Consider the following 22882-nt stretch of genomic DNA (forward strand, 5'->3'; position numbering starts at 1 on the left):
GTCTGATGATGACCGTTAGAATGATTTGACGTTGTGTTGTCTGATCTGGGGGGAGGCGATATGCCTACTTCTCAAACTTGCTCCAGATGTCTAGGCAGCCTATCCCTACTCCATTGTTTAGAATTGTGTTTTAAAACAACATAGATTTGCAATGGAAAAGTTGTAAATGAGTAGGACAACATTGCTCGTGATGGACTCAGACTGCCAAAACGCTGGAGCTGAGCCTGGACAGCAACAATCTCACTCACATGCAAACCCTGAAAGAAGTCACACCATCAGCTGATCACCTCCGCAGGTACTCATCCATGCTAGGAGCACTGCATGGTGAGTTTTCAAGGCGATTTGAAGATCTCAGAATGATCGAGGATGAAATGCAGCTGGTTTCCTCTCCCTTTACCTGCAGTGTGGCTGATGCACCCAGTGATGTTCAGCTGGACCTCATTGACCTGCAGTCTGATGCTGGCAGAGCACTTTAAGTCAGCATCACTGCTGGAGTTCTACTCTTCTCTCAAGGAGGAGAACTTTCCAAACATAAGGACACATGCTCAGAAGATGTTGGTTCTCTTTGGCTCTACCTACATATGTGAACAAACATTCTCAGTGATCCAGGTACAGATCCTCTCTCACTGATGATCATCTGGCAGCTGTGCTTCGCATCTCCACCTCAGACATTCAACCTGACTTTGATGCACTTGTGAAAGCCCAACAGAGACTAGATTTCTCTCACTGAACAAGAAAAAAGAACTGAAAAAAACCAAATGAGGTGGTTGGACTAGAAATGCTGGCATGTAAAGGCACCAGTTAGCAGTGAACTGGGACACTTTCTTTGGAGGCCTTTTTCTCAAAATCACAGTTCAGTGACAATCGTTATAATATGATGTATCTTACTATTTGGAGTACAAAGACAATATTGTGGTGTCTTTAGAAAGCTAAGAACATCTTTCCAACAGTATATGGAACTCAAAATGTGTTTTGGGGTGAATGTGCCTGAAAATGATCACTAATATAATGAGTCACAAATGGTAAAAACGTTCACATTTTGTTTGTTTTGGTGTTTTATTGAATAAATGACATTTTTTGTAAGGCAACCTTGCTTTTTCATTACTTAATCATAACATGCAGGACTCTTACCAGTCTTACCAGCTTGTCAAAACAATGCTATATAATAATAATAATAATAATCAATCCTTTATTAGTCCCACAATGGGGAAATTATTTCTCTGCATTTGACCCATCCCGGAGGAGCAGTGGGCTGCAATGAAGCGCCCGGGGAGCAACTTGGGGTTAGGTGTCTTCGCTCAAGGACACCTCGGCATGTTGCCGGTAGAGGGGTTTGAACCACCAACCTTGTGGTTACGGGACAAGCGCTCTACCTCATGTGCCACAGCCGCCCCACACTATATACTGCTTTTATAAAGAAATATAATTAATATTATGCAGAATTGAGTTCAGCCTTTTGGCCTGGCCCTCCACAATATTTTCTGTTTCTCATGTGGCCCCATGGAAAAAATAATTGCCCACCCCTGGGATAGATAACAATTAATATATATATATATATATATATATATATATATATATATATATAAATATATAGACATATCTTTATATAAATATATAGACATATCTTTTTATATATATATATATATATATATATATATATATATATATATACACTTTGATAAATAGATATAGAATAGATAGATATAAGCTTTTTCTATTTAAGCTACACACACTTGATATTGTTCTTTATTTAAGCGTTTTTCTTCTCCTCTTCTCCCTAAACCAGTCCAGACCCCTGTACTCCAGGATCAACTTAAATGTCCTGGACAGGTTTTTGACGTAAAGGGCACCAGGCCAGACTTCCGCCTGAGCAGGGAGGCCCTGGAACAGCTGCTGGACCTTCTCCAGCAGGAACGGAGACATGGATGGGGGGCCACAATTGAGACCCTGGTTTTTTTATTCTGGCTGAAGTGGGGCCTCCTACAGGGTGGTCTCCAGAGTGTTTGGGATGCCTCCATCCACTGTCCACCGCATTGTCCACAGAGTGACTGAGGAGGTGGTGGCCATTCTTCACCAGGTCATCCACCTCTACCCCTGAAGACCTGGAGGCACCAGTACCCCTGAAGACCTGGAGGCACCAGTACCCCTGAAGACCTGGAGGCACCAGTACCCCTGAAGACCTGGAGGCACCAGTACCCCTGAAGACCTGGAGGCACCAGTACCCCTGAAGACCTGGAGGCACCAGTACCCCTGAAGACCTGGAGGCACCAGTACCCCTGAAGACCTGGAGGCACCAGTACCCCTGAAGACCTGGAGGCACCAGTACCCCTGAAGACCTGGAGGCAGTGTCTCGTGGGTTTGCAGTACTCTATAATGATATATTACAGAGTACTATAGTAATATATTACTATAGCACTCTGTAATGATATATTACAGAGTACTGGTGTATTGTTCTTGCTTCATGTTGTCCCTCCTGGGCTCCTTTAGAAACGTTTGATCATTGTGAGGAAACAGAAACACGATTCTTGAAGAAAACATATTCATGAATATTATATTCTGCCAATATATCCTCAATAATGCTGCACTGTTCCTTTAAATACTGAACTAATTCACATTCATCTCTTTACTTAATACATTTTATCACGTATACGTTAAACAAAGTGTTTTTTACAAAGCAAAACTAATTACCCTATTATATATTATATATTATAAACAGACCCTATTATATATTATATATTATAAACAGACCCTATTATATATTATATATTATAAACAGACCCTATTATATATTATATATTATAAACAGACCCTATTATATATTATATATTATAAACAGACCCTATTATATATATATTATAAACAGACCCTATTATATATTATATATTATAAAACTATTATATATTATATATTATAAAGACCCTATTATATATTATATATTATAAACAACCCTATTATATATTATATATTATAAACAGACCCTATTATATATTATATATTATAAACAACCCTATTATATATTATATATTATAAACACCCTATTATATATTATATATTATAAACACACCCTATTATATATTATATATTATAAACAGACCCTATTATATATATTATATATTATATATTATATATTATATATTATATATTATAAACAGTGGTCGTCTTCTGTCTCTTTGTGGTCACTCTGTTAGTTTTTTGTCGTTTTGTGTCTCTGTGGTTGTTTTGAGTCTCTTTGTGTCTCTTAGTGGTCCTTGTGTGAGTCTTTGTCCCTGAGGGTGTTTGCGTCTCTCTTTCATTGTTTTGCATCTCTTTGAGTCTCTTTGTAGTCCCCCCCCCCTGGAGACAGACAGCAGAGACCATGTGACTTGATAGATTTAGTGAAAGCAGCTCTGTTCGCCTCCTGATGATGTCATGAACCCAGACACGACAGCGTTGGTTTTCTGAGTGTCTGAGACTTCCACAACACAAACAAAGCAGTAATGGTGATTTCATCTGGTTGATGAAGCCTTGTTGGTGTCTACATGAAGGTAAGCCCCGCCTCCTCTCTGACGTGATGTCATGAGAGAGTGCTGCAGTTACTCACTCTGACCACTGGAGGAAAACTTTGGAATGAAGTGAAATTAAAACTTTATACAAAAACAAAGAAAGAAAACAGTTGAGCAGAAAACTAAATATGTATTTAGTTCAGAGTGAAGAGCTGCAGATTATTGAGTCTTTTAGCGGTTTGACTAATGTGACACTATCTCTACTATACTAACGCCAACATGTCGCTCTGATCTCTTTAATATTTGTTCATTAAATGATTCTTTATTGAATGATTGATTTCCTCACTACAGCTGCTCCACAAGTTCACCTCTTTAACACAAGTGATTTTTGACATCAGTCCTTAAACCTGCAGATTCCTCCCAAATCATTTGGACTCTTTCAGGTCCTCATTAGTTTCTCACTTTATACCTGATCTGTGATGTTTGAAAATCCACCAACTCTCTGAATTGATCAGCCTTTCATTGAATAAACAGCTGAGTTGGTTCTTGATCAGTAGTTTGGTTCAAACTTCTTTTGTCTCTTTTGATTTGTTTCTATGAGTTTCCCCAAACTAGCACACCGTCAGTGATGAATGGGAGTCAAAGTGAGCAATACAACGTGAATAATGAAGCTTTATTTAATAAATCAATCAGTTTATACAGTGTTGTGATGGATTCTGTCATTTTTCCTTTGACATGTTTATGTTTATTATCTAGAATCATCCCAAAACTTTGATTTCTTTATATTTCAACGTCACTTATCAAAGTTTGTTCTTTTGTTACACAATGACACAAGATGATGAATTTAGTTTGTTCTAATCAAAACAACTCTTTACACGTTGTGATTATTTTTCCACAGATGATGAATTTGATCCAGAAAGACTCTTGTTTGACATTCGTAGGTTTTTCTTCATACAAACAAATGTTTCAAGACAACAAAGTTCAGTTTTATACACAAAGTAAAACATGTTTCACACCTTCTCTCAGACAACTGATCATTTCAGGTAATTACATGGACCTCGCTCAGTCCCAGAGAGCTCTCAACCCCCCAGAGTCCAGACCAGCTCAGGTACCCCTCACCTGCTCAGACTGCATTTACAACCACTGAGAGATCAGGTTGGTACTAACTAACATCAGCTGTGTGTGATCCTGTACAGACTGAACTATCTGGTCAGCAGAGAGAAAGGTTCTCTACCAGGAGGAGACTCTCCCTCCTCCAGAGAACACAGAGACACTGAGGAACCAGACCAGAACCTGAACCCAGGATAAAGAGGTTCAGTGAATGTGGTGTTGAAGGTGTGGAGGTGGATCAGTTTGTCAGAGGAGACTCTGTAGAAGGACAGAGAGCCAGAAGGATAGTCCACATACACTGCTACTCTACCAGAGGAGGAGGAGGAGGAGGAGGAGATGGGTGTTACTATATTATTGTGACAGACATGGTAACCATCATCATCATCACAGCTCAGACCCCAGGACTGATCATTCCTTCCAAACAAACAGTCTTCACTGTCTCCTCTCCTTCTGGTTCCTCTGTAACTCACTGCTACATGAACTCCTCCTCTCCACTCAACCTCCCAGTAACAGCGACCAGTCAGACCAGTTGTACACAGCAGCTGAGGAAAGTGGTCAAATCTGTCTGGATGATCAGGATATGACTGATCCTCCTCCACACGTGTCACCTTCCTGTTGTTGTCAGACAGTTTGAGTCTTCTGTTCACTGTGTTTGTGTCGAGTGTGAGTTCACAGGAATCTGATGGAGAGAACAAGACACAATACAGCTGCAGTTATTAATCTATCATCTGTTCATCTGGTGACACTGTGTGATGACATCAGAGATGTGAATGAGTGATGTCACAGTCTGAAGATGGTTGAATGTGTGCTGCTTTGTTTTCATGAGTCAGATTCAAAGCACACTTACACTTCCTCAGACCTGGTGTGACCCATCGGACTCCAGCAGGCTCCACCCTGAAAGGAGGAGGGGGGTCAGAGCAGCATGGAGACATGGACATTACATCATCTCACACACAGCTTTGTATTCATGTTCACATGGAGCACTTATTATTAATCACATCATATTCTTTACTTCATGGAGCTTCTTCTGATTGGCCGATGACAACAGCTCATTATGTTCACTGATTCATGAAGCCCTGGTGTAAAAGTTAGGGATTAAAATAAGTTCCTAATAGTTTATTATGAAGTGGGATGAAATGACTCAGTAAGGCAATTAAACTGAAAGTAATTTAGTTTAATAAAAATGGTTAACTGAGAAATGAAGATACTTTAGTCATAAATAAGGCAGGATTTAAATAAGTGAATAAGAGTTGAAATAAACAGTTCTAAACAATATTGAAGGCAAACAGTGGGTTTAACTAAGTTAAAGTTAAAAGAAGAATAAACTGATTGTGCCTTTAGTTTGAGCTATTGTGTTTGATTGGTTACTCAAGGTATCAATCAGCCCCACCTGTGGTGATGGACGTAGCTAAAGGAGGGGGCGGGGTTAAAGAGAAGGACAGGACGGGAGAAACTCAGAGAAACATGAAGTAGATAGTTTGATGAATGTTCAAGTAAACAGAATAAAAACTGAAGCTGTGGACACTAACGCTCATTTATTGATTAAATATCTGTTGATTTTGAATGTTTGTGCGAGTGTGTCTGTGTGTGTCATTGTGTGGTTTGTAAAATGAGTTGTCGGTCGCCTGGAAAGACAAGAACTGTTTCTACAAGACTTTCACTGAACTGTGAGTTTGAAGGTCTTTGTTGGTTTGAAGGCAGCAACGCACCGGAGAACGCACAGGCCTGATGAGTGTACCTGCCAAAGGAAGCTGAATAGAAAGTTGTATGTTGTAATATTTGTTATAAGCTAATTCAGTTCTGCATATTTTTACAAGTAACTCATTGACTTCATCATTTTGCTAAATGTTAATTTGATTCACTTATTTTAAAGGGGTCTAATTTGTGTTATTTTATTTTATTGTCCCCCGAAATGGTGAAGTAAAGCAGTTACAGATCAACATGATGATTCATCAGGAGTCTTTGTGTTTGTGTCACCTGATGAATGGAAGTCCAATATTCCCTCTCTTTTAGCTCTGTTTTTGGTCTCCACCACCTCCTGAGGGAAATATCTGTCTCTTTAGCTGCTAAATGCTCCACTATGTTCACCAGCTAGTCTCTAACTGAGTCTGTCTGCTGTTGTGTTTGCTGCTGAGCAGGTAGTGAACAGAGGCTTCATCACAGCTTGTTGGATGAAAACAGCTGCTGGAAACACTGAGACTGAACCAAACAGGAAATGTTCTGCAAAACCAAAACTAGGAGCTAAAAGAGGCTAAAAAGCTCTGTAGAGCTGCAGAGATGGAGACAATTCTCTGTGGATTCATCACCACCACACGACTCTTCACCATTACACAGAGTCAGCTGATCGGTTAACAATATAGAAGCATTGATTGTTGGATGTTTTGGTCCTGACCAGCGACCTCTTGTGTTTGTGTTATAATGACTGTTGTCTCTCAGAAGTAAAGGAGAAAGTATCCTGAAATCACTACAGCACCACCAAACCTCTGATGGAGGAGGTCGGGGTGGATGGTTAGATGTACAAAGTGTCTGACTTTGACACTGCTGTTCACATCCCGTCTCCTAGCAACAGTCAACACTGGTTTCTATTATCTGTAATCTGGAGGTTTAGAATATTACAGTTCAAGTCCGTCTGCAGCCACAGAGCACTGCCTGTGTCCCCCTATAACTTTGGTCCAGTCCTAAATAAACCTCTTTGGGCTCTGACACACCATGTCCACAATCAGCTGTTGGTTCTCCACTGAGCGTCTGTGGTCGACTGTCACCTGTAGTTTCAACAAGTCCACTCTTATCAACCAGGGAACTCGCTCTCAGTGCAAAACAAACCAAAACCAGGTGAAGCTGAACTCCTTTAAAACAGCAAAACATTCCTATTGTGATGATTTATCAAGACGGTTTAAACAGGTTGATTCTTTGTCTGTTTGTCTTTTCACAGTAATGTCTGGACTAAAGGACAACACACACTGGTGGCAGATGAAGAGCATCAAATCATCCAACTATTGTTTGATATGAGCCCACAAACCTGCAGCGTGGCGACGTTGAGGCATGTCAACCCACCATGATGGCCGTCAACGTGTCAGGATACACCACTGTCCTATTTTCTAATGTTGAAACAAGACAACGCTCCAGAAAAACAACAGTTTCATCACCTTCCCTCCCTGTTCTGGCTCATCCTGGCTACTGTTCCCTGACTACTTCTGTCTGTATTGATCGTCTGATGTGGGACACAAACAGTTTGATGAGTCTCTGCTAGTTTGAGGTCAGCTTGGTGTGTCAGGGTCATATTAACCAGCTCTACCTCCTCTATCAGACTGATTGTCTGTGGTGGCAGCAGGCCTCTTCATACCTGAGAGTTTCCAGTCTCCAGTGTGGATCCTCCAGTCCAGCAGACAGCAGCTTCACTCCTGAGTCTCCTGGATGATTGTAGCTCAGGTCCAGCTCTCTCAGATGGGAGGGGTTGGAGCTCAGAGCTGAGTCCAGAGAAGCACAGCCTTCCTCTGTGATCAGACAGCCTGACAGCCTGCAAACACACCAAACAACACACATGTCACATGATCTGAGGGAACTGTGAGGGCTGGAAGGTTTCTGCAGTACTGAGATACTGTCGACTACTGTGGGGTTACATTAACATTGGTACTGATTGGTTTCTAGTCACAACCAAACACCCACTAATGTCCATCAACAATCTGAACACATTACTGATATCACTGGTTTCTGATATTTAAAATTATAACAGCAGAGTGAGAAAGAAAACAATATATTAAATGTTTGTGATTGAAATCACACAAGCAGAGAGAATATTATGAAGGTTACAAGTTTACTCATTAATGTAAATCAAGATTTAAATGAACATTAATTTATTCCTGACCTGAGAGTTTCCAGTTCACAGTGTGGACTCTCCAGTCCAGCAGACAGCAGCTTCACTCCTGAATCCTGCAGGTCGTTGTTACTCAGGTCCAGCTCTCTCAGACTAGAGGACTGGGAGCTGAGGACTGAGGACAGAGCTTCACAGCTTCTCTCTGAGAGGTTACAGACACTCAGTCTGAAGAGACAACAATCAATAAGAAGAAAAATATATATTTGAGTTAAAATGAAATGAGTCTGAACTAAATTACAATCAAAAGAAAAAATATAATTATTCAGTGAAAGTGGATAAAACACTTGCAGTTCAATGTGCTCTACTGTATACAGCAAGTACTGTAGTATCACTATAGGGATTAGGGGTGGATATTTATTGTTGTTCATTAGCGTTTGAAACAAATTCAAACGTTTTGTTTTCTTCCCGACTCATTTTAAAATAAGAGAGAACAAAGAGTTGTAACCAGCAAAGGGGATGAGTGTGCTAGAGAGAGAGAGAGAGAGACAGAACAAAGTGAGTGAAAACCACAAATTAATCTTCATATGCTGATTTCATGTCGGTTACGTTCTAAAGCAGAAATAAACAACCATCAGACTCTCAGCAGATCGTCACTGTAGAGACAGACATTCAAGTTTTCAGTCTCTTTCCACCTCTGCATTTCTCCTCTCCAAACATAACATCATAAAGCTGTTATGTTTGTCTGTGTCATCAGACCTGCGGCCGTATGTCTTGGACACTCGGGTGAAGAGAGGAGCAGAACTGTCAACTGAGTTGGATCAGGTGGTGGGGGAGGCTGCCGGACAGACCCGGTAAACCCAAACGTGTAGTGAGGGTGAACTGGGAACGTCTGGCTGAGGACCCTGTCCGCAAGTCTTCAACTCCCACCTCCGGAATAATTTCTCGTGCATCCCGGGGGAGGCTGGGGACATGGAATCTGAGTGGGCCATGTTCAGATCCTCCATTGTGGAAGCTGCTGCTAGGAGTTGTGGTCGGAAGGCGATCGGTGCCTGTCGTGGCCGCAATCTGAAAACCTGGCTGGTGGACACCATTACATTACATTACATTACATCATTTAGCAGACGCTTTTATCCAAAGCGACTTACAGGAAGTGTATTCAACATAGGTATTCAAGCGGTATTCAGCGGTGAAGGAGGCTGTCAAGCTGAAGAAGGAGGCCTTTTGGGCTTGGCTGGCCCAGGGGTCTCCTGAATCAGCAGGCAGGTACCGGTTGGCCAGAAGGGCTGTAGCTGTGGCAGTTGCTGAGGCAAAAACCCTTGGGAGGAGTTCGGGAGTCCATGGAGAAGGACTTTCGAATGGCCTCAAGGAAGTTCTGGCAAACCGTGAGACGACTCAGAAAGGGGAAGCAGGGCTTGTCTCAGGCTGTGCTCAGCAGGGGGAGAACTGCAGACCCGGACTGGGGATATTGTCGAGCGGTGGAAAGAACACTTTGAGGAACTCCTGAACCCGACCAACACGTCCTCTGTGGAAGAGGCAGAGTCTGAAGACTCAGGGAAGACTCGTCCATATGCCTGGCGGAGGTCGTTGAGGTAGTTAAAAAGCTCTTCAGTGGCAAAGCGCCAGGAGTGGATGAGAGTCGACCGGAGATGCTAAAGGCTCTGGACATTGTTGGGCTGTCTTGGTTGACACATCTCTTCAGTGTCTCGTGGAAGTCGGGTACAGTGCCTGTGGAGTGGCAGACCGGGGTGGTGGTTCCCATTTTCAAAAAGGGGGACCAGAGAGTGTGCTCCAATTATAGGGGTATCACACTGCTGTGGTTAGTCAAACATGTTTTACTCAGCCTCCCCAGGAAAGTTTACTCCAGGGTGCTGGAAAGGAGGCTCCGTCCGATTGTCGAACCTCAGATTCAGGAGGAGCAATGCGGATTCCGTCCTGGCCGTGGAACAGCGGACCAACTCTTTACCCTTGCAGGTCTGTTGGAGGGTGCATGGGAGTTTGCTCATCCAGTCTACATGTGTTTTGTGGACTTGGAGAAGGCGTCCCTCGGGGAGTCCTGTGGGGGGTACTGCGGGAATATGGGGTACCTGGTTCGTTACTACGAGCCATTCGGTCCTTGTATGACCAAAGTGAGAGCTGTGTCCGGATACTCGGCACAAAGTCGAGCTTGTTCCCAGTGCGTGTTGGCCTCCGCCAGGGCTGCCCATTGTCACCAATCCTGTTTGTGATTTTCATGGACAGGATTTCAAGGCGCAGCCGGGGGAGGAGAGTTTCCGGTTTGGGGACCTCAGAATCGCATCCCTGCTTTTTGCAGATGATGTGGTTCTGTTGGCTTCTTCATTTCAGAACGTGACCTTCAGCACGCACTGGGGCGGTTCACAGCCGAGTGTGAAGGGGTCGGGATGAGAGTCAGTACCTCCAAGTCTGAGGCCATGGTTCTCTTCCGGAAAATGGTGGATTGCACCCTCTGGGTTGGGAGTGAGTCACTGCCCCAAGCGAGGGAGTTCAAGTATCTCGGGATCTTATTCACGAGTGAGGGTAAAATGGAGCGGGAAATGGACAGGCGGTTCGGTGCAACAGCGTCAGCAGTGATGCGGGCGTTTTACCGGACCGTTTTGGTGAAGAAGGAGCTGAGCCGTAAGGCAAAGCTCTCAGATTTACCAGTCCATCTACGTTCCAACCCTCACCTATGGTCATGAGCTTTGGGTAGTGACCGAAAGAATGAGATCGCGAATACTAAAAGCTGTCTGTTTATAAATGAGCTTAGTTTCGTAGATTTTTGGCTGGGCTCAGCCTTTAGAGAGGGTGAGGAGCTCAGCCTTAGAGATAGGGTGAGGAGCTCAGCCTTAGAGAGAGGGGTTGTTAAAATCTTATTTATTGTTGTTTAGAGCTCAGACATCCGGAGGGAGCTCGGAGTAGAGCCGCTGCTCCTTCGCGTCGAAAGGGGCCAACTGAAATTCGGGCATCTGATCAGGATGCCTCCTGGACGTTTTAAAAAAAGAGAGAACAAGAGTTTTCCAGGCACGTCCAACTGGTAAGAGGAGGGGTAGACCCAGAACACGCTGGAGAGATTATAATCTAAACTTCTGGTCTGGGAACATCTCGAGGTTCCCCAGGAGGAGCTGGAAATGTTGCTGGGGAGAAACTCTCAGCAGGACCCTCCAGACAGCTTGCTCAGTCTCTTTCCACCCCGGATAAGAGGAGGAAGATGGATGGATGGATGGACATCATCATAAAGCAAAAATAAGAGCAACAACAGGATGACCCTGTGATGTTTTATTGTGAATGTGAATTATGTTTCAAACTCCACCATCGTTTTTTAATCCACTGTGGATCAAGTTTATCTGTTCTACAAGGTTCTTAAGATGGGATGGAAACACAAATGGAATTTCACAAAAAAGGACTTTTGGACTCTAGTTTAGTCTCTGAGATTAGTTCCTCTGGTTCCATAGTTCTGGTTAATTTCCTGGTGAAAAAGAGGTTTATGAAATCTGAAATCCTGATGAACTAATTCAAAGATTCAGAAAGAGAGAGGCTGTTTACACTACATGAAGCTGATAGTTTAGAGACACATTTACATCATTGAAGACAAACTAACTTGATCTTACCTGAGAGTGTCCAGTTCACAGTGTGGACTCTCCAGTCCAGCAGACAGCAGCTTCACTCCTGAATCCTGCAGGTCGTTGTTACTCAGGTCCAGCTCTCTCAGACTAGAGGACTGGGAGCTGAGGACTGAGGACACAGCTCCACAGCTTCTCTCTGAGAGGTTACAGCCACTCAGTCTGAAGAGACAACAAAAGTAAAAAATAGGCAATAAGTAGAAAATTCCGGAGTGTATTAAAGTTTTGATATATGAATCTAACTCTCTCTGGACTTACAGAGCTTTGTTGGAGGCTTTGACCACTGGCAGCAGCCTCAGAAGAGCCTCCTCTGAAGCAGAGTATTTCTTCAGGTCAAACACGTCCAGATCTTTTTCTGATGACAGTAAGATGAAGACCAGAGCTGACCACTGAGCAGGAGACAGTTCATCTGTGGAGAGACGTCCTGAACTCAGGGACTGTTGGATCTCCTCCACTAGAGAACCATCATTCAGTTCATTCAGACAGTGGAACAGATTGATGCTTTTCTCTGTTGATCTTCTTCTTGATGTACCGGACTGTTCTCTGATTGGTCTGTGAACTACTTCCTGTCTTTGTCAGTAGACCTCTTGTACAAGTACTAAATACATTTCAGTAAGCGTCTTCAATACTTTTTCCCTGTTTCATTCCATAACACATAACTTAATTTCTGAACATATTTGTTTGGTTTTCTTTGTATGTATGGATTACTTGGGTTGTTGCCGACATCTGGTGAAGATTTCATGTCAATAGCACCTTTAGAAATATATTTACTGAGAAAAATGGTGACGTGTTCAATACTTATTTTACCCGCTGTGTATATATATATATATATATATATATATATACACACTTTTACTGCAGTACTGCATAAAGTTACATTGTGACCTCATAAAGTTACATTGTGACCTCATAAAGTTACAATGGGTCCGTTCGAGAGAAGCCAGTCCTGATCAGAATCGATCACCGGCTATCGCCGCACAATGCATGCTGGGTAGATTTGTGTCCGACTTGATCCCGACTTGCTCTGACGTCATGAACACGTGGGCAACGATGACCTCACGAGAGCGAGGCGGCCGCAGGTTTTAGAGCCGACTGCATGGCCCAGTGCATGATGGGAAACGCTGCTGTCTCCTGAGCAGAGAGCTGATTGGCTCTTAGTTTTGACAACAAACACCACGTTTTGTAGAAAATTCTTATTTTCTGTGTAAATGTAAGATTTGATGCTAGATTGTTGGCTAATGGACTCACGTTGTGCAATGATGAGGCTGATAATAATAATAATAATTATCATCATTATATATAAGGTTATTTATTTAGTATCTGTAAATAAAGGTATTTATTGAGAAAGCCTAATTCCAATTTCCAACATGCTTTCAGTCAGAGAACTGGAATGTGTGAAGTCCACAGATTAACAATGTGAAGCATCAGAAAACCTTTAAAGGAGAGAACGATGTCACTGATGGACATCATAGAACCCAAACGTAGTCTATAAACTACAGGTAGCCTACAAACGTAGTCTATAAACTACAGGTAGCCTACAAACGTAGTCTATAAACTACAGGTAGCCTACAAACGTAGTCTATAAACTACAGGTAGTCTATAAACTACAGGTAGCCTACAAACGTAGTCTATAAACTACAGGTAGTCTATAAACTACAGGTAGCCTACAAACGTAGTCTATAAACTACAGGTAGCCTACAAACGTAGTCTATAAACTACAGGTAGTCTATAAACTACAGGTAGCCTACAAACGTAGTCTATAAACTACAGGTAGCTACAAACTAGGTAGCCACAAACGTAGTCTATAAACTACAGGTAGCCTACAAATGTAACGAACAGGATGTAAACGTTTCAATGACTTCCTGTGTTTTCATTGAAGGCTGAACACTGTCTGACTTGATCGCAGTTTTTTTTTTCCAACGCCCCGTGCTGCTGCCGCTGCTCTCGTCCTCTTTAGAGGCGCAGTCAACTCGACAGAACCTATTGTGACCTCATAAAGTTACATTATGACCTCATAAAGTTACAGAGGTGGGCCTTTTAAATGTAAAATATATAGAAATACATATAACACACTAAAGAGGGAAAAGAGGAAAAGATGTCCCTTTCAAAATAAAGGTTTAATCATAGGCATAAAACATAAAAATACAAAGTAAAATATACAAACAGATGTACTTATCATGTACTTATGTACTCAGAGTGAAGAGAAACATGAAGGTTAAGGATGATTTAAGAGTGAAGCTGAAACGTGACTATAAAGAATCTGATTATTTAAAGTTAAAGCAGAAACTTGAATAAAACATCAAGAGAGTCCAGGATGAAGGTGGGGGGGGGCCTCAGTAGGCAAGGGCCTCAGTAAACCAGGGGAGGGGCCTCAGTAGACCAGGGGGAGGGGCCTCAGTAAGACGGGGGAGGGGCCTCAGTAAGACAGGGGGAGGGGCCTCAGTAAGACAGGGGAGGGGCCTCAGGCTCCTAACGGTGGCGTTCAGGGTCAGCTCAGGAACGTCTCTGGCCACCCGCTGCATGGGAGCCATGTTGGGTCCTTCAAGAGAGTCCAGCAGCCCTAAAAACACAAAGACAGGAGGTCTCACTCTGACATGAAAACCAGGACAGGAGGTCTCACTCTGACATGAAACGAGGACAGGAGGTCTCACTCTGACATGAAAACCAGGACAGGAGGTCTCACTCTGACAGAAAACCAGGACAGGAGGTCTCACTCTGACAGAAAACCAGGACAGGAGGTCTCACTCTGACTCGAAACGAGGACAGGAGGTCTCACTCTGACAGAAAACCAGGACAGGAGGTCTCACTCTGACATGAAACGACGACAGGAGGTCTGACTCTGACTCAAAACGAGGACGGGAGGTCTCACTCTGACTCGAAACGAGGACGGGAGGTCAAAACAAGGACGGGAGGTCTCACTCTGACTCAAAACAAGGACGGGAGGTCTCACTCTGACATGAAACGAGGACGGGAGGTCTCACTCTGACTCTAAACGAGGACGTGAGGTCAAAACAAGGACGGAAGGTCTCACTCTGACATGAAACGAGGACAGGAGGTCTGACTGACTCAAAACGAGGACGGGAGGTCTCACTGACATGAAACGAGGACAGGAGGTCTCACTCTGACATGAAACGAGGACAGGAGGTCTCACTCTGACATGAAACGAGGACGGGAGGTCAAAACAAGGACGGGAGGTCTCACTCTGACATGAAACGAGGACAGGAGGTCTCACTCTGACTCTAAACGAGGACGTGAGGTCAAAATAAGGACGGGAGGTCTCACTCTGACATGAAACGAGGACGGGAGGTCTCACTCTGACTCTAAACGAGGACGGGAGGTCAAAACAAGGACGGGAGGTCTCACTCTGACATGAAACGAGGACAGGAGGTCTGACTCTGACTCAAAACGAGGACGGGAGGTCTCACTCTGACTCAAAACGAGGACGGGAGGTCTCACTGACATGAAACGAGGACAGGAGGTCTCACTCTGACATGAAACGAGGACAGGAGGTCTCACTCTGACTCTAAACAAGGACGGGAGGTCTCACTCTGACTCAAAACATGGACGGGAGGTCTCACTCTGACTCTAAACATGGATGGGAGGTCTCACTGACATGAAACGAGGACAGGAGGTCTCACTCTGACATGAAACGAGGACGGGAGGTCTCACTCTGATTCTAAACGAGGACGGGAGGTCTCACTCTGACTCTAAACGAGGACGGGAGGTCAAAACAAGGACGGGAGGTCTCACTCTGACGGGAGGTCTCACTTTGACTCAAAACAAGGAAGGGAAGTCTCACTCTGACATGAAAACGAGGACAGGAGGTCTCCCTCTGACTCTAAACGAGGACGGGAGGTCTCACTGACATGAAACGAGGACGGGAGGTCTCACTCTGATTCTAAACAAGGACGGGAGGTCTCACTCTGACTCAAAACGAGGACAGGAGGTCTCACTGACTCAAAACATGGACGGGAGGTCTCACTCTGACTCTAAACGAGGACGGGAGGTCAAAACAAGGACGGGAGGTCTCACTCTGACATGAAACGAGGACAGGAGGTCTGACTCTGACTCAAAACGAGGACGGGAGGTCTCACTCTGACTCTAAACGAGGACGGGAGGTCTCACTCTGACATGAAACGAGGACGGGAGGTCTCACTCTGACTCTAAACGAGGACGGGAGGTCAAAACAAGGACGGGAGGTCTCACTCTGACTCAAAACATGGATGGGAGGTCTCACTCTGATGACAGCATCACAGACATAATCACTGGCAGCAGGTCACATGACCTCAGTAAACCCGATGAGGAGTCTGACCTTCTACGATCTTGTGGTAGGCGAAGTGAAGGTAGAGCAGGAAGAGCATGTGGAGGACGGACAGCGTCCCACAGAGGAGGAGACGAGGAGTCTGACCCACCGTACGGGACAGCAGAGCTGCTACCTGAGAGGGGACAAGACACACGAGACAGGTTAGTGCACCGCTGAGGGACAACAGGGGGCTGATGGGAAACGCAGTCCTCACCATGCGCAGAGTAGACAGTCCTCCACACAGCAGCCAGAGGACGTAGAACAGGAAGTGGAAGTGGATGTTGTAGGTGACGAGAAGGACGACGCAGTGACCAAACAGACCATAACCCTGACCACAGGAGAGAGAGAGTGATGTCACTCCAGTGTCAAAGTAATCCAGTGAAAGACTACAAAGCATAACTCACTGATCAACATTATACTTCCTGTTTATCTCCCTCAAAGCATCATGGGTACTGTAGTTCAAAAACGTAGAGCTTGATTATCTTCCATAAACAGAACCACAGGAGAGAGTGTGTACTTGCAGTACTGTGTGTGTCCATGCAGTACTGTGTGTGTACTTGCAGTACTCTGTGTGTGTCCATGCAGTACTCTGTGTGTCCATGCAGTACTGTGTGTGTACTTGCAGTACTCTGTGTGTACTTGCAGTACTCTGTGTGTACTCTGCAAACAATGTGGGCTTCGTAGACAATTGGCATACTTTCTGGGGAAAACCTGGTCTGATGAGGAGAGACGGCATTCATCCTACTTTGGATGGAGCGGATCTCATCTCTAGAAATCTGACCCAGTTCATTAGTGGACCTAATCCATGACCCAGAGTTCAGACCAGGAAGCAGAAGCAGAGTCGCAGTCTTTCACACCTCTCTGCGCTTCCTTTGGAGCAGTTACCCTCCCAGTTACCCACCCAGTTACCACCCAGTTACCACCCAGTTACCCACCCACTTACCCACCCAAAACCCTATAGAGACTGTGTCTGCCCCACGGCCACTTCAATTATTTAAAGTCAACAGAAGAGGAGTTATACAAAATAACTTAATAAAAGTTAAGGCAACTGATGCAACAGTGCATCAAAACAGGACAGTTAAATGTGGACTCTTAAATATTAGATCTCTGTCATCTAAGGGTGTACTTGTAAATGATTTAATATCAGATAATCATATTAATTTATTTAGTCTTACTGAAACCTGGCTGTGTCATGAAGAGTACGTTAGCCTTAATGAATCAACTCCTCCAAGTTATATTAATACTCATATTCCTGGAGGCACAGGCCGAGGAGCTGGAGTAGCAGCTATCTTTGACTCAAGCCTATTAATAAACCCTAAACCTAAATTAAATTACAACTCATTTGAAAGCCTTGTTCTTAGTCTTTCAAACCCGAGCGGGAAAGCATTAAAGTCAATTTTATTTGTTATAGTGTATCGTGCACCAGGTGCGTATTCTGAATTCCTATCTGAATTCTCAGAGTTTTTATCTAGTTTAGTCCTTAAGACAGATAAAGTTATTATTGTAGGGGATTTTAATATTCATGTGGATGTGCATAATGATAGCCTTAGTACTGCGTTTGGTTCATTGCTGGATTCTATTGGCTTCTGTCAGTGTGTACATAAACCGACTCACTCTTTTAACCCTCAACCTTGTTCTGGTTTATGGTATTGAAGTAGAAAATGTAATTGTCTCTCAACAGAACTCTCTTTTATCGGACCATTTTCTAATAACCTTTGAATTTGTTCTACCAGAGTGTACGCCATTAGGCAAAAGTTTCTACACTAGATGTCTATCTGATAATGCTGTAGCTAAATTTAAAGAAGCGATTTCTTCAGGGTTTTATTCAGTACCATTGCTCAATATAACAGAGGACTCCTACGCTAGCTTTAGTCCGTCTCAGATTGACCATCTTGTTGATAGTGCTGCATGCTCACTGAATGACACTAGACTCTATAGCTCCTCTAAAAAAGAAGCTAATAAAAGAAAGGAGGTTTGCTCCATGGTATAATCCTCAAACCCGCGATTTAAAGCAAATATCGCGAAAACTTGAAAGGATATGGCGTTCCACCAATGTGGATGAAGCGCGGTTAGTCTGGCGAGACAGTCTTAAAATATATAAGAAGGCCCTCCGTAATGCTAGAGCAGCCTATTATTCAGCATTAATAGATTTAAATAAGAACAACCCAGGGTTCTCTTCAGCACTGTAGCCAGGCTGACAGAGAGTCACAGCTCTGTTGAGCCGTGTATTCCTGTAAACCTCAGTAGTAGTGACTTCATGAACTTCTTTAATGATAAGATTTTAACTATTAGAGAAAAAATTTATAATCTACTGCCCTCAACCAGTACTGATCGATCCACAGCTGTAGAACCTGAAATATATTTAGATGGCTTTTCTCCCATCGACCTTCAACAATTGACTTTAACTATTTCTAAGTCTAAACCTTCCACCTGTCTCTTAGACCCGATTCCGACTAGGCTGCTTAAGGAAGTTTTACCTTTAATTAGCAATTCTTTATTAGAAATTATCAATCTGTCTTTACTGACGGGCCATGTACCACAGGCCTTCAAACTAGCTGTAATTAAACCTCTTCTTAAGAAACCTACTCTAGATCCAGAGGTGTTGGCTAACTATAGACCTATATCTAACTATAGACTATATATAACTATAGACTATATCTAACTATAGACCTATATCTAACTATAGACCTATATCTAACTATAGACTATATCTAACCTTCCGTAACTTCAGACTATCCTCTCTAAGATCCTTGAGAAAGCAGTAGCAAATCAGCTCTGTGACTTTATGCATAACAATAGTTTATTTGAGGATTTTCAGTCAGGATTTAGAGTGAATCATAGCACAGAGACGGCACTGGTGAAAATTACCAATGACCTTCTAATAGCTTCAGACAAAGGACTTGTCTCTGTACTTGTATTGCTAGACCTTAGTGCTGCATTTGATACCATTGATCACCAAATCCTATTACAGAGATTGGAGCATCTAATAGGCATTAAAGGAACTGCACTCAGCTGGTTTAAGTCGTATTTATCAGACCGATCTCAGTTTGTATATGTAAACAATGAAAGCTCGATGAAAACCAGGGTTAGTCACGGAGTTCCACAGGGGTCTGTTCTTGGACCTATTTTATTTACTTTATATATGCTTCCCTTGGGGAATATTATCAGAAAACACTCAGTAAACTTTCATTGTTATGCAGATGATACCCAGTTGTATCTATCAATTAAGCCAGACGAAACTAACCAGTTCTCTAAACTTCAAGCATGTCTTACGGACATAAAAACCTGGATGACCTGTAACTTTTTAATGTTAAACTCTGAAAAAACAGAAGTTATCCTACTAGGTCCAGATCACCTTCGAATTCAATTATCTAACGATATAGTTTCTCTAGATGGCATTGCTCTGGCATCCAGCACTACCGTTAAGAACCTTGGAGTTATCTTTGACCAGGATCTGTCTTTTAACTCTTATATAAAACAGATCTCAAGGACAGCCTTTTTTCATTTACGTAACATTGCGAAAATCAGGCAAATCCTGTCTCAAAGTGATGCAGAAAAACTAGTTCATGCATTTGTTACCTCTAGACTAGATTACTGTAACTCCTTATTATCAGGCTGCTCTAATAGGTCTCTTAGATCTTTACAGTTGATCCAGAATGCTGCAGCACGTGTTCTAACAAAAACTAAGAAAAGAGATCATATTACTCCAGTATTAGCTTCTCTGCACTGGCTCCCTGTTAAATCAAGAATAGAATTTAAAATTATTTTACTTACCTACAAAGCTCTAACTGGCCAGGCACCGTCTTATCTTAAGGAACTTATAGTTCCATATTACCCAACTAGAGAGCTGCGCTCAATCAATGCAGGGTTACTTGTGGTTCCTAGAGTATATAAAAGTAGGATGGGAGCCAGAGCCTTCAGTTATCAGGCTCCTCTTCTGTGGAACCAGGTTCCAGTTTCAGTCCGGGGGGCAGACACACTCACCACTTTCAAGAGCAGGCTTAAGACCTTCCTTTCTGATAGCGCTTATAGTTAGGGCTGGTTCAGGTCTATAGTTAGGGCTGGTTCAGGTTGGCCTTGGTCCAGCCCCTAGATATGCTGCTATATGCCTAGACTTTTTCCACAAATCTCCGTCCCTATTGATCTGCGACTCCATGCGCGCCCATCTCACCGATGCTGTCAAAAACAAAGTGAAGCAAACTAATTCGGAGCTTGCCATCATTCCGGGTGGATTAACTAAAGAACTCCAGCCGCTAGATATTGGTGTCAACAGGGCGTTCAAAGTTAAACTGCGAGCTGCGTGGGAGCAGTGGATGACAGAAGGCGAACACACATTCACCAAGACAGGGAGACAGCGCCGGGCGATTTACGCTACTATCTGCCAATGGATCGTGGATGCCTGGGCTAAGGTATCAGTCTCAACTGTGGTCCTGGAGCTTTCACGAAGGCCGGAATCATCACTGAACTGCCAGGTAACAGCAACGACACTGACTCTGACTCGGATAATGACTAGAGGGATCCGGGCATGCTGGATGCCTCGCCCAACTGTTCAACTCGGACACTGAAGATGAAGAATTTGAGGGATTTGTGAACGAGGAATGAACTGAAAAAGTCAGTGTATTGTGTTGTATTTTACGTGTTATAACTGAACAATTTTGAGAGTTATTGTGAATACGCTAACGTTTGATTTAGCGGTTTCAGACTGTTTTTTTTTTTTTTACGTGTTACAACTGAACAGGGTTGGGAGTTATTGTGAATACGCTCATTAACGTTTGAACAATGTTGAGAGTTATTGTGAACACGTTTAATAAAGTTTGACTGACTGACTGTTTTGTTTCGCTTAATGCGCCTTATAATCGGTGCGCCTTATAGTATATGAAAAAAGATCGAAAATAGACCATTCATTGACAGTGCGCCTTATAATCCAGTGCGCCCTATAGTGCGGAAAATACGGTAATCTATGGATCCTCACTGTAAGAGTGTGTTCATCATTATATAGAAGCATTCAGGTGCTGTTATAGTGTCTCACAGTTTATAGAAGCAATGAAATATCATACACATCAATAATCACTGACAACAATAATTAATATCATATATTTACTGTAAAGCATCTCACTCACACGTGCACGTGCGTCAGTGAAAGCCATGGAAACTAGGGATGGGAAGATTCACCGGTTCGCACCGATGCATCGTCATAAAAGCTCACGATGCGATGGCCCGGATCAAAAATGGGTGCATCGGATACAATGTGGGATGAACGCGATGCATCGTACCTAAAAATTTTGCATCGGTATAATCCGGTACAATTGTATATTTCTAGATTCCCCCTCTCTAACTGTTTCCTAAACGCGCTCTCATCTCCACTGCTGTCAGTGGCAGATTCTCGTGAAGTGTCGCGGCCAAGTATCGCGCGAGTTGAAGGAGTGTTCGGGAGAGTTACAATGGCTGATGAGGAGTTATACGTCCCTAAAGCTTGCAATAAGTCCAAGGTTTGGCAAAACTTTGGCTTTGCAAAGAAAGATGGAAAATTGGATAAGACCCATGCAATATGCAAAATATGTCGTGCTGCCATAAAGTCAACTCATATTCCTTAAGAAAAACCTGAAAATAGGACAAATTAGTTAAATTTAGTGTGTGAGGCAGTTGATCCACATGTTTAGGATGAAGCAAACTGTGTTGTGACTGTCAGGTATAGTGAAAAAATGTTACATTCAGAACACACTTATGCACATACACACACATACACACATACACATTACACATACATGTTTTCTTTTGTCAGAAACCTTGTTACTGATTTGTTGTCTGACAAACAAAAATGTTACATTCAGAACACACTTACACACATACACATAAATGTTTTCTTTTGTCAGAAACCTGGTTACTGATTTGTTGTCTGACAAATAAATAAATCATTATGTATCATATTAAATTGCATAGAATTGTATTATTTAGCATCGCATCGTGTCGAATCGCACTGCATCGCAATAGGGGTGAATCGTATCGTATCGCATTAGTAGCTGCTTTTATGTATCTTGAATGTATCGGATCGTTGGCAGTGCATCGAGATGTGTATCGCATCGTCCTCCTGATGGAGATGCACATCCCTAATGGAAACAGAACAGTGACGGTAACCGAGGTTATATTGGAGCTGCGAGCCTTCCAAATCTCCCATTTGCACTTTGACTTTACACGAGTTGACCCGAAGCAAAAAAATGTCTGCTGGAAGCTGAACTTTTGGAAAACTAATCACTTGGAAAACTTCTGTTGGAAAAGGATTTGTTGGACAGCTAAACCGGGAGAAAAACGAGAGAAAACTTAATCAAAAGAGTGACTGCTGCTGTTTAAATGGCTTTGCGTGGACCCCCATGGAGGAGGACCTGCTGGAGGAGGACTGGTTCAACTTCCATAACTTCTTTGCAGGCAAGACATCTTCTAACACCACACATGATGTATTAATTCATCTATTAGATCCTTAAAACATGTTTCTGTAAGAATAAATCCTCTAAAATTATTAATTTTAAGATGGACATTAATGGAATGTTGAGGGAAAAAA

The 22882-nt window shown here is 42.9% G+C and overlaps 2 protein-coding genes across 2 annotated transcripts; both read right to left on the reverse strand.

Moving 5' to 3' along the window:
* Positions 1–4124: 4124 nt before the first annotated feature.
* Positions 4125–13133, reverse strand: LOC129116374 (NACHT, LRR and PYD domains-containing protein 3-like). The gene is made up of 7 exons (XM_054627289.1): positions 13084–13133; positions 12282–12545; positions 12012–12185; positions 8458–8631; positions 7936–8109; positions 5440–5486; positions 4125–5271 (listed from the first exon to the last, which is right to left on the reverse strand). The coding sequence occupies exons 1-7, from the start codon at positions 13131–13133 to the stop codon at positions 4685–4687; spliced, it is 1470 nt and encodes a 489-aa protein (XP_054483264.1). The 3' UTR covers positions 4125–4684.
* A 1223-nt stretch (positions 13134–14356) lies between these two features.
* LOC129116375 (protein YIPF3-like) lies at positions 14357–17203 on the reverse strand. Its single transcript, XM_054627290.1, has 3 exons — positions 16541–17203; positions 16336–16459; positions 14357–14583 (listed from the first exon to the last, which is right to left on the reverse strand). Exons 1-3 carry the CDS (start codon positions 16721–16723, stop codon positions 14357–14359), a joined length of 534 nt encoding a protein of 177 aa, XP_054483265.1. The 5' UTR covers positions 16724–17203.
* Positions 17204–22882: the final 5679 nt, after the last annotated feature.

Source organism: Anoplopoma fimbria, unplaced genomic scaffold (assembly GCF_027596085.1).
Source record: "Anoplopoma fimbria isolate UVic2021 breed Golden Eagle Sablefish unplaced genomic scaffold, Afim_UVic_2022 Un_contig_8410_pilon_pilon, whole genome shotgun sequence".
NCBI lineage: Eukaryota > Metazoa > Chordata > Actinopteri > Perciformes > Anoplopomatidae > Anoplopoma > Anoplopoma fimbria.